Source organism: Diuraphis noxia, unplaced genomic scaffold (assembly GCF_037042655.1).
Source record: "Diuraphis noxia isolate RWA-SAM2 unplaced genomic scaffold, SU_Dnox_SAM2 contig0001, whole genome shotgun sequence".
Lineage (NCBI taxonomy): Eukaryota > Metazoa > Arthropoda > Insecta > Hemiptera > Aphididae > Diuraphis > Diuraphis noxia.
This window is the reverse complement of record NW_028301711.1, coordinates 29,914,885-29,930,237: the sequence shown is the minus strand read 5'-3', so window position 1 is coordinate 29,930,237 and position 15,353 is coordinate 29,914,885. Positions and strand designations below refer to the sequence as shown.

The window sequence follows — 15,353 nt, the reverse complement described above, 5'->3', positions numbered from 1 at the left end:
ACTTTTCAATATTAAATTGTTTTATATCACACCAAATGGATTTTTAGCTATAATTGAATGATCGGCTACAAGTGGTTCAGATTCGCCTTCAGAATTTACAGCAGATACGCGGAACGTATATTCTTGACCCGGTATCAAATTAGATACAGTTAAGTTTGGCTCCTTGCATCTTCCAGCTGGTACCCAACGCCCTACATCATAACATAGAAAAATGATTAGTTTACTGGTTATTAAAATTTCAAATAGTTTACTATGATTATTTATTTACCTGTTTCAGCATCCATTTTTTCAACTAAATAATGGCTCAAAGGAACACCACCATCATCTTCAGGTGGATTCCATTTTAATGAAGCTCCTTCTTTATGTACATCAGATATTTTTATTGGTCCCTCAGGTTTTCCAGGCTTATCTAAAAAACAAATAAAAATACTTGTTGCATTTATTCACACTTTGAATATTTCATACACATTGCTATACCTAGTACAGTGATATCAAATGTTGCTTCATCTTTGCCAGAATCGTTTTCAGCTTTAATTATATATACTCCAGTATGTGATCTTTCAGCAATAGATATTGACATTTTAGTTCTATAATCTTCGTATTCCACATTAAAGTTTTCTTTACTTTCTAGACGTGCTTTATTATGATACCATATTTTTGTTGGTGGTGGTTCTCCACTGATCTTAACATCAATTTTAACATGCTGTCCCGCTTTCAAAGTCAAATTTTTGAGAGTGCTTCTATCAATAACCGGAGCAACTACCGTATTGTTAAAGAAAAATATTAAAGCTTAAATATCAAATGAGAACTAATATTAATATTATACCATTTCTATCTTTTGTAATCACTGGATCACTGGGTTCACTTGGCTTACTAAATCCACCTTTGTTGACTGCAATTACACGGAATGTGTATTTCATATTTTCAGCGAGATCTGGTATTCTTCCTTCGCATTTATTTCCAATTAATTCTACGGCCTTTTGCCATTTAGAGCTAAAAAAAGTTTGATTGTCGATGAAATAAAGATATTAATTTAATGTTTTATTATTTTTTTAGTCTTATAAGTTTGTTTAAATGCTTATTTACGGACAACAATTTTCGTCATATTAAGGCAAAGTTGAATCTATAGTATAAATTTGTTACATGGAATTTGTATTTCAATGTCAATTTATTTGTGGAAAATATATTAAATTAAATATTTATAATTTATAAACTGAAAAACAATAATATTTTATTTTATCGTAGTTTTGATTTCCTTCTGTGTTTTAGTGATTTTGTAGAATCCTTGATCAAAATGTCTTGTTTTCCATATGGATAGTTATAAAATATCTGATTAAACACTTTCGCCATATAATATACATTATATTTACTAGTAAGTTAATTAATCGTACCACATATTTGAAGATTAATTTTTGTTATATTATGTAATTTGAATTATAGAATGAAGAAATAAATTGATTTGGGTAAAGTTTTTAAATAATAGTTTAAATCGCACCTATATTGATCTTTTTTTTCAATAATGTATGATGTAACTGGAGCACCATTTTCGTTTGCTGGAGGTGTCCATTTCAAATGTACGCTGCTCTTATCCCAGTCCTTAGCATATGGTTTTCCAGGACGGTCAGGTTCATCTATATTTCACGTAAAAATTAATACCTTTAAAACAATGTAAAAAATAACTATACTTACTATATGGGTTCTTTGCTACAATGCCGAAATCAGTTTCTAGTGGTTCTGATTCTCCTTCAGCATTAACTGCTTTGACCCGGAATAAATATTCTTTACCTTCGTGTAAGCCAGTAACTTCAGCTTCAGGAAGTTTAGAAATGGTAACAGGTACCCATCGTCCCATTTCAGTATCCATACGTTCAACTATATAGTGATCAATTGGAACACCTCCGTCGTCTTCAGGTTTTTGCCATTTGAGTTCACATCCATCTGCTGTGACTTCCGATACTTTCAGTGGACCTTTAGGTTTGGTAGGAGCAGCTAAAATGATAAAATATAAAATAAATTATTTATTTAAATGATTTCATATTCAATAATATTTTAAACTCACTTAAAACTACAATCTCAACTTCTGCTTTATCAGTTCCAGAGTCATTCTTCGCAGTCACTGTATAAATTCCTGAATCAGAACGTTTTGCTTTTTGCAGTATAAAAGTAGTTTTATAGTCTTCACTTTCTATAGTTAATCTAAATTAAAATCAAAATATTACATTTATATAATATATCGATAACAAATTATATTGGTGTTTTTAATACAATTGAATTTATGAAATTAATTTAATGTTTTATTTCAATGATTTCCATAAAAATAAGTATAAAAACAATACTTGCATCTAAACAGATTCACATTTAAAAAGCCTAACTTTTACCTGTCATTAAATAATATGGTTTGTCCATTAAATGTCCACAATATAGCAGGTGAAGGTTCTCCTTCAACATCTGCTTCAAATTTTAAGAATTTTCCTCTGCGAATTTCTTTCTTTCCCAAATTCTTTCGGTCAATCTTAGGTGCCACTATATACCAAGCACAAATAAAAAAATGTATTACATAACTCCTTTTTTTATTCATGAGATAGATCTACATACTGAATCGCGGCTTAGCAACAACAGATTTTGAAATATCACTTGGTTGACTAGGTCCAACTTTATTAACTGCAATCACTCTAAATTCATATTCGTGACCTTCTACAACATCCGTCACTCGACCAGAGCGTCTAAAAAAATAATAAAATAATAATTTTTATTTTTTACTTCTAAGTTTTTACTTAAAAAAAACATACTTATTTGGAACAACAAGAGCTTTAACCCAGTTCCTCTCGTCTTTATCTCTCATTTCAACTATATAACTTTCAATAGGTGCACCTCCATCAGAATCGGGAGCTTCCCATTCAAGGTCAATAAATGATTTATCCCAATTTGTTGGATTTGGTTTTCCGGGTTTACTTGGTTCATCTGCGTAAAATTTAATTGAATTATTTTTTAGTATTATAAAAGCTAAAAAGATATCTTACCAAATGGATTCTTCGCTACTATGAATTTGTCAGCTTCTAGATCATCTGATTCTCCTTCTTTGTTCACTGCCCTCACACGGAATTTATACTGTTTACCTTCTTGTAAACCAGTTATGTTTGCTTCTGGCTCGCTTGATTTACCACATGGTATCCATTGACCAGTTAATGGATCAAGTTTTTCTATTTCATAATATTCTATAGGAGTGCCACCATCATCTTCTGGTTTTTTCCATTTTAATTTGCAACCATTTTTCGTCACATCAGTTACTTCAAGTGGGCCACCTGGCTTAGTTGGTTTTCCTAAAATATATATTAATAATCAAGTTTATATTATATTTAAAAGATTTAAAGAAATTAAAGCAGTTTAATTTTTAATTTTAGATTAAATAGTTAAAACTTGTTAGTTTGTTTAATTTAAAAATGTATAAGTGATAAAAGAACACATTATTTGTGAATAATGAATAATTAATTGTTTTGACATTTGTGCCGAAATAATTTTAACGTTTAAAATATTATAAATGGTTATATTTTTTTATCGATGTTATCATTATTATTTTTTTTTTTACCTAAAATAGTAATATCAAAAGTGGCTGTGTCTTCACCGACTGAGTTTTTAGCTTTAATTGTGTATAAGCCACTATGAGCCCGCAAAGCCTTAATGATCATTAATTTTGTATTGTATTCCATGTTATTAATTTCCAGTGAATTTCCTGTCGTGAGTTCCTAAAAAAGTTAAATCACAATACTAAACCTTCTGATTAGATAAGATAAAATAATAATCACATGAAAAAAAAAATATTCTACATACGATTAATTATTATTATAAATGCCCAATATAGATATAAATTATAATCATAGTTATAACATTCAAATGTATTTGAGCCAAATTAATACTTAAAAATATATATAAACTTGTACATAAATTTAATATCTTACAGCGTCTTTAAATGACCATGTGACTTTAGGGACAGGTTCTCCACTTATGTTCACATCAATTAGTTTTGTATGTCCCACTTTCATGACCAGGCTTTGTAAGTTTGTTCTATCTATTCTTGGTTTCACTGAAAAATAAAAAGGTTTGTATTAGATGTATGTTGTTAAACTAACATGTAAATTTATCTTACTGAATTTTGCTTTGACAATATGAGGAAGAGATTCTTCGCTAGGTTCGCCCAGTCCGGCTTTGTTGACAGCACGTACTCGGAATTGATATTGTTGTCCGTTTTCTAATTTTGGAATTTTGCCTTTACAGACATTTCCCGTAACTTCAGCAGCTTTTACAAATGAACTATCAAATTTACTCTTCATTTCGATTATATATCCTAAAAAGTAGAATTAAGTAAATAAATAATAAAAAAGGAGCAAAGAATTAAAAATGTTTATACCCAACAAATATTTATAATATTATATTTACATTTATTTACCCTAGATTCTTATATTATTGAAGAAATGTATTCAATTATGAAAAGTTTATTTTAAATAAAAACATATTCAAATACGTATTATGAATAGTTTTTTTCTGAATATGAAAAATATTTTAATAATAAATAGTAAATTTGTGACAGAAACAAATTCTTCTTTTTAAATTATTTTATTATTTTATTATTTTTATTGATTTTATAATGATGTGTGTGTGTTTTTTTTTTTTTTTTATGTTTGTTTTTGTGTCTGTGTACAGCATAACTAGTCGAAATAATGCTTCAATTTGAAACTTTGGGGGTGGTTTCCGATGTAAAAGTGAATATCCTTGGTGCACTATAGTATCAAAAGCAAACATTTCCCAACAGTTTTCAAAAAAATCGAGAAAAAAAAAATGACAGAAAAACGGGAATTTTCACGCAAAACCAGTTTTCGACCAAATCGATATTTTTATATGGTTGTAATTCAAAAACTAATCACTGTAAATACTTGAAATTTTCACCAAATGTTAATGTTAGTGATATCTATATACAGTTTAATTTTCAAAAAATTTTCGTATACAATGATACCTATCGTTGCATTCAAATTTAATCCCATCCATTACAGTAACCTACTGTACAGCAGAGCGACATCCACGACTTACCCGCTTTTTTATTATTTTTAGTACCGTAATTATTTAATTAACTATATTAGTATAAGCAAGGCTAGGCAAGTTAACTATTTTTTCTAACTCGTTAACTTTAATTAAAACTGACAGTTTACAAACATATATGGGATATTGGCATATTGCCATATTGGGTTTGGATAATATATGTTTTTCATTTCTAAATAATAATAACCTGCATGCCACTAATCTTTAATATCTAGACATACTATATTCTGTGAATAAGAAATAATATATATTATATTATTCTATATTTCTCATAAGTCGTTTACTCTTTTCGTATATTTTGACATTTTGTAAGTTCCATTAACTATTAGCATTGTTTAAATAATATACAGTAACTATAACATTATAGTATATTTAATCAACGGTAGGTCTTTACTTGTATTTAAATACGTTATTTTAAAATCCTGACATAGTGCAGAACACTTCGACAGTCTATAATATTTAGAATTCTCGATACCTACATAATAATATAGAGCAGAATAATTTAAATTTAGCATAACAATTATTGTTATTATTATTTTTATTTTTATTACATAAAATGAAATAATAAATCTTTGGGGTTCGTACAAAAAAAAAAAAAATAACTTAACGGACTATAAAATAAATTAACGCGTTAAGTTAGAAGTTACTTTAAAAAAAAAGTAACTCGTCATGTAACTTAGTTGAAAGTAACTTAACTTTAACTTTTTAACTCGTTAATGCCCAGCCTTGAGTATAAGTACTGCATATTCGTTAATTTAATATTATTCTATATCAACTGTAAACTAACGTTATTTTCCAATAATTTTAAAAATGACAAATTATTAAAATATTTGAATGAACTCATATTCTGAATACCTTTTAACTTAATTATTTTAAGACTAAATAAAGGTATTCTTTATAAGTCTATCTATCTTATTCCAAAAATATTATTTTACTAACCTGTTATTGGAGCTCCGCCATCCCTAAATGGTGCATCCCATTTTAATTCTACCATATTTTCGTCATAGTCAATAACTTCTGGTAATCCAGGAGGACCAGGTGTATCTGTTAAAAATAACAAGGATAATGATGAATACTTCTTATATGTGAACTTGTTTTACTAATTTTACACATTAAAAAGTGTTAAGAACATTTGTTTTTAGATCAAATATACAAATTGGAATGATTAGAAGATATTTAAAAAAAATTAGTATTAAGATTTTTTAATTTCTCCTCTATAAAAATTATGACCATTGGTAGTTACTATTAGGATTATTTATGTTCACATAAAAAAATTATTACCATAAGGATTTTTAGCAACTATGGAAGCATCAGAATCTAACGGTTCGGATTCTCCTTCCTCGTTTAATGCTTTCACTCTGAAATTATACTTTCTATTCGGTTCAAGACCATTTATTTTGTGTTCAGTTTTTGTTGGATCAACGAATCCTGCAGGTACCCATTTTCCAGTTGTGGTATCCATTTTTTCAACTAAATACCCAGTAATGGGTAATCCACCATCGTCCTTAGGTTTATTCCAGTGTAGTGTACACCCTTCTTTATGTACGTCTGTGACTTCAAGTGGCCCAACTGGTGGTCCGGGTTTATCTAAGAAAACCGGAAAGATAGATTTGTGAACGTTAATTGTAAAAATATAGAAAAAATAATGATTTTTTTGAAAATATATTATAATATACATATAGCCTATACATATATTAGTTATACCTATGACTAATGAATATTTTTTTTTATATTCTTATTAAAGCTCCAACACTCAAGGTTATTAGTTTACTTTTATTACCTAATGAGTATTATTAACATTATTCATTTAAAACTTAATCGTCTAAGTTTTAGTAAAAAATAGCTAAATTATCATATATATTATATACGATATTGTAAAATTAACTCACCTAAAATAATGACTTCTACGGTAGCTTCATCAAAACCAGAAGCATTCTCTGCTCGTAAACTGTAGACTCCTGTATTTTTTCTAGTATTTTCAGATAAATTTAGTTTTGTATTATAATCTTCATTTTCGATTTTCACTGAACGTCCATTTATTAATGGTTTGTTGCCAAAGGACCATATCATGGTTGGTGGAGGTTCACCACGTACGTCCACGTCAAACTTCACAATTTGGCCTACTCTAACAACCACCTTTTGTAGTTTGTCACGATTTATCAATGGTTTTACTGAAATAATTATAAAGTAAAACCAATAATTGAATATTATAGACTGTAAAATAGTATAATGTAAAGCAACAATTGTCAACTGGGAAATCAGGTATGGAATACCGTATAATAAAATATCGAAATTTAGTAGAAAATATTTTTTTATTCTTATTAAGAAAAATAACTTACGATTTTTAGCTTTAGCAGTATGCATTTTAGTTGCATCACTTGGTTCAGAAGGACCTGCTTTATTTACTGCACGTACTCTAAATTGATATTGGTTGCCTTCTTTAAGATTTTTTACTGTGGCTTGACAAGTTGGTTTCTAAAATTAATATCGTTATAATAATGCGTCTTAATTAATAAACATTTATAATTTTCTACGCACTTTTGTAGTCAATATTTCCTCCCATACAGTTGAAAGTTTTTCTTTTTTCTCAATAACATATCCAGTTATTGGTGCCCCGCCATCGTGTTTTGGTTCTGACCACGATAAGTCTACCTTATCGACATCCCAGTCGGTGATTTTTGGTGTTCCAGGTTTACCAGGAATTTCTATGAAAAAAATAGTATTTCTAGAATCTGAATACATTTATTTTTTGACTCTCATTATTATATTTACCATATGGGTTTTTGGAAACAATACTACCATCGCTTTCTAATGGCTCAGATTCACCTTCCTCATTCAAAGCTTTTACCCTAAATGTATATTCATGACCTTCTTGTAAGCCTTTAATGTCCATTTCTGGTTCTTGTGTACGACCAACTGGAATCCAGCGTCCAGTTTGAGCATCCATTTTTTCAACCACGTAAGCCGTTACAGGTTTTCCACCATCGTCCTTTGGTTTATCCCATTTGACTTTAGCCCCACTACTTGTAACATCTTTCACTTTAAGAGGGCCCTGAGGTCTTGTTGGTGGACCTATTGAGAATGATAAAATGGTTAACACATCATACATTGGTCTAAAAATCATTAGTTTTGTACATACATAGAACGGTTACTTCGACAGTAGCTTCGTCTTTGCCAAATTCGTTTTCAGCTATAATTTTATACAAACCAGAATCTTTACGTCCCGCTTCTGACAAAGTAATTTTTGTGTTGTATGGTATGTTTACAATTTGAACATTGCCTTCCGATATAACCTAGTTATTTAAAATAATATTACATAACACATTTCATTAAAATTATTTTATTTGGGATATTATGAGTCTATTAGTCGTATATAGACACGCCTAGATACATCTTCTTCAACAATTACCTGTATCTATTATTATTCTGAAATAAGCATCATTAGTCAAATTATACTAGTCAACTTTCTATCTAATAAATGCAATTATTTACGAACTACAATAATCAAATGTGTATGAAAAACAAATATAAATTATAAAAAAGTGATTTAAAAGTAATATGTACGCACACCAATCAAAACTACTGTACAAAACACAATAATAACTAAACATTTTGTTTATAAATTAAATTCAAATCTACAACTCTAAATCATAAAATAATATATTTAAATTTCTTTATAATTTGTAATAGTTTACTCAGTAGTGATATTAAAATAACTACTTTGGTGAAATAAGAAAACCAACAATAACTACAATAACTACGATGAATCTCAATGCTACTAAACGATTTCTACATATACGTAGTAATCGCTTTTAATTTTACTCACATCTTTTATAACTTCGTCAGTCTGAAATGTAAAATTTGTAAAATTTAAGCTTATTTTTAAGACAAGATAGAAAGAGATAAAAAAAACCCATAATATTTTAATAATGAGAATTCTAATAACAAAATACTTAAAAAATCTATATAATGAAAGCTACAGATGTATAGGTAGGACAGGTAGGTATACAATTATACGACTATGCGTGCATTTATTCCTGATTATAATACCTAATGAGGGTAATATTAAATTTATCAAAAATAATTAATATGGAAATAATTTAAATGTAAGTTTTCATGCTGATGACTTTAACAGCTACAAGAATACTTAGGTATTATTATTAGTGAATCTTTATAGTAAAATACTAAAATGAACCAATTATGAGTGATTTAAGATTATTCTTCTAAAATACTTTAATGAACTAAAAAATGTATAACATATATTTGTATCTATAATCACAATTAAATTAAACTTTAGATTTTGTGAAATATTAATAAAATTCTGTAATTTTTTTAAACGTTAAAATTTAAGAATATGTATAATGTACTACGTTAATTTATTGTTACGTACTTATCAAAATTGTAATAGTAAAATATTTTTTTTATTTATAATTTTAGAATTATGTTATAGAATAATTGAGTAAGTGCTTACATAAGGTATTTATTATTTATGTCAAGTATACGAATATTATAGTATATAATGAAGCAAATACATTTATCGAATATGTAATAATACAATATCCACATTGTTATGAGTGAGAATTGAACATACAATAATAGGATAGGTAGGTAGTAGCTATAAGGTAGGCACAATCTTAAATAATTTACTTCAATAGAAAATACATATTTCTTGTTTTTTCTCGGGTTTTCGAACTACGAATTATTAATAATACAACTTGAATACAATTTGATATAAATATTTAATATTTAATATAAATATATATATATATATATATAAACTGTAAATTAATTATCATTATACAAACCTCTTTGTTAACAAGCTGCCATTTAACAGTTGGTGCTGGTTCACCTTTGATGTTAACATCGTATTTTACTGTTTTCCCACCTCTGACTACAATATTTTTTAAATTGGTGCGATCAATCCTTGGTTTCACTAAAAATGATTAGTTACTAGTTAGTAAATACGCCATTAATATGCATGTATGAAAGTGCGTATCGTTTAACGTACATGATTTATGTTTAACAATATGAATTTTTGTAGGGTCTGATGCAGGCGACGGTCCAGCTTTGTTCACGGCTGTAATGCGGAACTGTAATTCTGATTTTTCTTTTAAATCAGGTACTTTGGCTTTTAATTCAGTAGCTGGGACTTCAATCGCAAACTCCCATTCTTGATTGAATCTAAAAATACAGTAAATAATAGATTTTTTTAAATATACAACTGAGATTGTGAAAGTATTAAACAATGCAACTTTAAATTTAAAAAAAAAAATCCTATAAAATCAATATAAAAATTATAAAATATTTTTCATAAAAGAAACACAATACATTTAAGTAGTTAAATAAAATGTTGTCGACATTGAATTGTGTTATGATAGAAAATTAAATATTTATTTAACTTTAATCCCTAAAGAATACGAATACTATGAGTCAATGAATTATTATTTATTTTGGATATTACTAATGACTAATTAGTAGAAAAAGAAACTAGCTATAAATCCTATATATAAGCTATATTGAAGTTTAATGTTTTAACGTTTGATAAATTATAAACAATTCTTTGAAATTAGATAAAAACAAAATCTCTCTAGAGTACAGTAGGTTTCAAGTGTTAGGTACTACTTTTCATAGGCAGCTATAATTTACTTGTACTAAAATATTATGTATTCAATTAGATAAAAATCAACAATCAATAATCGGTCACAAAAAATAATTCTAAGCGGAAACGGTGGGTAGAATTTTACTTTTGAAAATTTTACTATGTCATAATTTATTGATATTACTAAGTTTAATTTATTTTTTTATTTGGTAAGGTTATAGGTAATTATTTATTTTTAATATAGATATCAGAAGGATTGATTGACTAATATAATATCATAGAATTTAAATTTATCAATATGTATTTATCTATAGTTTAAAATTGAATATTACAAACTACAAAAACGAATAGGTGCCTTTAAAACTTCAAAATTCTTATACTTTACTATTATCATGAAAAATATTATACTACAATAGGTGATACCTACCTGTCTTTTTTTTCTATAAAATATTTTTCAATAGGAGCACCACCATCTTTTTCTGGAGCGGTCCATTTCAAAGTAACACTTTGGTTGTCGTAATCAATAATTTCAGGTGCATTAGGCTTGGATGGTTCATCTAAGAAAACATTTAAAAATTTATAAAATAAAATTCTAACCGTGATATTTTTACGTCTTACCGAATGGATTTTTGGCAATTATAGATTTGGTCGTTGTTAGTGGTTCAGAATCACCTTCTTTGTTTACAGCTGTGACTCTGAACTTGTACTCGTTACCCGGTTCCAAATTGGATATTTCAACTTCAGGTTCTTTGACACTATCTTTAGCTGGCACTTTACATACCCTCACCCATTTTCCTGTTGACATATCCATTTTTTCTACTTCGTATTCCGTGATTGGACATCCACCGTCATCTTCCGGTTTCTTCCACTTTAATTTACAACTCTTTTTGGTGATATCAGTTACTTCTAGTGGTCCTTTCGGAGAATCTGGTTTACCCAAAACAGTAAACTCAAGAGTGGCTTCATCTTTACCAGAAACATTTTCAGCTATTAGTGTGTATACACCCGTATCTTTACGAATAGCGCCAGTTATTGTCAGTGTTGTTTGATAATCGATGTTTTCGATTTTTATTCGATCATTATTAACCACTGTTTCATTCTTCAATACCCACGTAAGTGTTGGCGCTGGTTCTCCAGTCACATCAACAACCCACTTTTGATTTCTTCCGGCTTTGATTGTAATGTTTTTCATACCTTCTTTGTCAATTCTTGGTTTTACTAAAATAATCAAAGCAAATATCTATATAAATTATCCACGTTTTAATAAACAATTAATACACTATAACTTACAGTTTCTGTGTTTGCAAGTATGTGGGTCAGTAGGTTTACTTGGAGCTCCCGCTCCAGCTTTATTCACAGCTTTTACTCGGAACTCATAAACCATCTTTTCTTTTAAGCCCTCTACCTTAACTTCGGGATTATTATCTAGTGTTTTCGTGACTTCAGTCCATTCCGATGAAAACTTATCTTTTATTTCAACTAAGTAGTGTATTATTGGCCTTCCACCGTCAGATTCTGGCTTTTTCCATTTCAAGGTAACACTCTTATTGTCATAATCAATGATTTCCGGTTTTCCAGGTTCGCCTGGCTCGTCTAAATTATAAAAATACAATTATTATTTATGGTTAAATTTAATGACCCGTTGTAATACCATATGGGTTTTTAGCTAAAATTTCCTCAGATGTCTCTAGTGGTTCTGATTCGCCTTCTTTATTTACAGCCTTAACTCGAATCTTATATTTCTTTTTCGGAGTTAAATTAGTGAGTGTAAACTCTTCTTTTGCTGGACCACACTAAACATGATAATAATAATAATAATGAAAAAACAACTTAAATTAATTTAACTAAATATAAATATATTTTTACCTCGCCAGCTGCAACCCAACGACCAGAATCCATGTCCATTTTTTCAATAATATAACCAGTTATATCAGAACCACCATTATCTTCTGGTTTTTTCCAAGCAACCGTTATATGATCAGCTCTTACCTCTTTAGCTATCAAAGGTCCAGTAGGTCTTAGTGGTTTGTCTAAAGCAAAAATGAATTATATTTGTGTACGTTTAAATGTATAAATATATATAACAATTAATAAGTATAATCTATTACCTAAAACGATCACTTCTGCACTTTTTTTGGCAGTTCCAGAACTATTTTTTAATATTAAAGTATATTTTCCGCTGTCGATCCGTGTGGCTCTTCGAATTGTCAGTAATGTATTACGCTCATATTTGTCGATAGTGATTCTAAAAAAAATGTACACATAATTATACATGAAGATTACATGAAACATTTAGTTTTTAAATGTTACTATCGTCTATGAGTTTTGATATTAATAAGCAATTTATTTTTATTACCAAAAATTAAAATAATTATAGTTTTTTACCTGTCACCGTCATGTTTTATTTCAGTTTCATTTAATTTCCAGATAACATCAGGTTCTGGTTCACCTCCATATTTTATATCGTATTTAATCACTTGTCCTTTTTTAACAATTATATTTTTCAAATCGTCTCCAATAATCCATGGCTTAACTATAAAGATTTATATAAGTTATCTATAAATTATTCATAGTTTGCAGGTTAAACGTTTTACCGAATCTCGATTTGGCAATAATTGGTTTTGTTGCTTCACTAGGTTCACCCGGACCAGCCTTATTTACTGCTCTTATGCGGAATTCATATTGGGTTCCTTCTTTTAAACCATCAATTGTAGCCGAAGTAATATCTCCTTCAAAAACTTTACCTTTTACCCAATCTTTTCCGAACTTTTCCTATAAAATTAATGTTATACCAAGGAGATATAAGTAATTTGTATTTATGATTAAATCGATATTCCAAAATATTACTTTGTACTCAATAATATATCCTGTAATCGGCGCTCCTCCGTCATTTTCAGGTTTAGTCCATTTCAAATCAGCGTGGTCTTTATCCCAGTCTACTACTTCTACATTATTTGGTTTACTAGGTTCGTCTGAAATACAAAAAAATAAAAATAGTAAATATGTGGTTTTAGAGCGATAGTTTTTCAAGAAATCATACCCCATGGATCCTTTGCTAAAACAGTTTTGGCGAGTGGTGTAGGTTCAGATGCTCCAATTTTTGATACAGCTTTTACACGGAATTTATATTCTTTTTTTGTAGTTAAATCTGTTACATCCAAAACTAAAGGAGAATTTGCTTTTACTTCTCCAACATTCGTCCATCCTCCTAGTTATCAAAACAAATAAAAAATTCAAATAAAACATATGAACATATTTAAATAATAAAAACATACCTTTTACGGTTAAATCTTGTCTTTCCACAATATAATGAAGAATAGGAGCCCCTCCGTTATCTTCAGAAGATTCCCATTTAATTTTACAACTGGTTTTAAAAATATCAGACACTTCCAAATTACGAGGTGGTGTCGGAACATCTAAAATTACAATAAAAAAATAAATCTATATATAAAAGAATAAATGTAGTTTATACAATATAAGTATTAGACTTTGATTACCTATTATCTCAAACTAGTTCTTATAACTTAAAACAAATAAGATTAAAAGTATGTAAATAATAAACCTTAAATACAGTTTATTTAAATGGAATATTGCCCATGTAAATTTACTGTGTTTATAGATAGATTATATGATTTGAATATATGTGTGTTTTTATTTAGGTATGACACAAATCATGTAAGATAAAGGTCACTTTTCCTGATAGAAAAGTGAATGTAGTGTTTTTGGTAAAACAAAATTAAAAATCCCCATGACTTTAAAAATAATAGGAGAAAAGTAGCAAAATAAAACTGGCTTGTACTAAGAGAGAACAAATTAAAAAAAAAAATGTATATATAGATTTTAAATAAAACTTTACCTTGCATGTTAATATGAACATCTTTGATGTCTTCTCCTTGGTTGTTTTTCAATTTGATTTGATAATTTCCAGAAAGAGCGTGCGCTGGTTTTTTTATATTAAATATAACTTTATCATCGTGGACAATAGCCTCTACATCTTTTGCAGTTAATGGTTTGCCATCTTTCAATATTTTTGCATCGATATCTGATTGTCGTGTTCCATTTACTAATAACCAAAAATATTTGATATGAATGCGATTTATATTTTATATTATTTAATAATTTAATTAAAAACTAGATTACTTTTATAAGGAACTTCAAAACTGATTGGACGTGATACAGGGCCTTCCACATTTTCATCAAACATAATTACAGGCTTTTCTTCTCCTTTTTTCACCTCCAATAGACAAATAGAGGTGAGTTCGTTTGATTTACACGTAATTGTACCAGCGTCTTTTAGTTCCAATTTGTTAAAAATTAATTGATGTTTACCACCACCCAAATTTTTGATTTCAATTCTATACACATTCAATGAAAGTTAAATAATTGTTTTTGTGAATTATTTTTTTAATATATATTAGTATATTACCTTTCTGAGGATATGATTGGTTTGTCATCAAAGAACCATTCAGCGGGAGCCGTTTGATCCTGTAACTCTACTTCTAACACAACTTTTTCTCTTTCAATGCCAGTCGTGTCCTTAAGTTTTTTGTTAAATTTATTTTGATCTAAAAAACAAAAAATGAATAATTTTCATCCGATGAAAATACAATCTTCAATATTGAACACCTTTTATTAAATATTTAACTTGTACCAAGTAATTTAA

The 15,353-nt window shown here is 28.4% G+C and overlaps 1 protein-coding gene across 18 annotated transcripts in view; it reads right to left on the bottom strand.

Annotated features, from left to right (window-relative positions):
* Positions 1-15,353, bottom strand: part of bt (projectin protein bent) — an 83,973-nt gene that overhangs the window by 29,760 nt on the left and 38,860 nt on the right. For 12 of the 18 annotated variants that reach the window (XM_015511508.2, XM_089220044.1, XM_015511511.2 and 9 more), the window contains 38 exons: positions 15,117-15,255; positions 14,831-15,045; positions 14,547-14,753; positions 13,966-14,106; positions 13,731-13,898; positions 13,538-13,662; positions 13,285-13,462; positions 13,076-13,223; positions 12,799-12,935; positions 12,557-12,720; positions 12,342-12,483; positions 11,981-12,283; positions 11,309-11,908; positions 11,118-11,247; positions 10,100-10,272; positions 9,897-10,024; positions 8,918-8,938; positions 8,231-8,384; positions 7,864-8,163; positions 7,630-7,796; positions 7,431-7,566; positions 6,981-7,262; positions 6,373-6,678; positions 6,031-6,135; positions 4,145-4,342; positions 3,957-4,081; positions 3,587-3,743; positions 3,021-3,320; positions 2,790-2,961; positions 2,596-2,723; positions 2,379-2,523; positions 2,060-2,196; positions 1,690-1,989; positions 1,496-1,631; positions 827-993; positions 478-759; positions 269-409; positions 33-191 (listed from right to left, as the gene is read on the bottom strand). In XM_015511508.2, coding sequence (XP_015366994.2) covers positions 33-191; positions 269-409; positions 478-759; positions 827-993; positions 1,496-1,631; positions 1,690-1,989; positions 2,060-2,196; positions 2,379-2,523; positions 2,596-2,723; positions 2,790-2,961; positions 3,021-3,320; positions 3,587-3,743; positions 3,957-4,081; positions 4,145-4,342; positions 6,031-6,135; positions 6,373-6,678; positions 6,981-7,262; positions 7,431-7,566; positions 7,630-7,796; positions 7,864-8,163; positions 8,231-8,384; positions 8,918-8,938; positions 9,897-10,024; positions 10,100-10,272; positions 11,118-11,247; positions 11,309-11,908; positions 11,981-12,283; positions 12,342-12,483; positions 12,557-12,720; positions 12,799-12,935; positions 13,076-13,223; positions 13,285-13,462; positions 13,538-13,662; positions 13,731-13,898; positions 13,966-14,106; positions 14,547-14,753; positions 14,831-15,045; positions 15,117-15,255 — 7,116 coding nt within the window. The remainder of the gene's footprint in view (positions 1-32; positions 192-268; positions 410-477; positions 760-826; positions 994-1,495; positions 1,632-1,689; positions 1,990-2,059; positions 2,197-2,378; positions 2,524-2,595; positions 2,724-2,789; positions 2,962-3,020; positions 3,321-3,586; positions 3,744-3,956; positions 4,082-4,144; positions 4,343-6,030; positions 6,136-6,372; positions 6,679-6,980; positions 7,263-7,430; positions 7,567-7,629; positions 7,797-7,863; positions 8,164-8,230; positions 8,385-8,917; positions 8,939-9,896; positions 10,025-10,099; positions 10,273-11,117; positions 11,248-11,308; positions 11,909-11,980; positions 12,284-12,341; positions 12,484-12,556; positions 12,721-12,798; positions 12,936-13,075; positions 13,224-13,284; positions 13,463-13,537; positions 13,663-13,730; positions 13,899-13,965; positions 14,107-14,546; positions 14,754-14,830; positions 15,046-15,116; positions 15,256-15,353) is intronic. The other 6 variants (XM_015511510.2, XM_015511515.2, XM_089220073.1 and 3 more) reach the window with 1 other exon arrangement.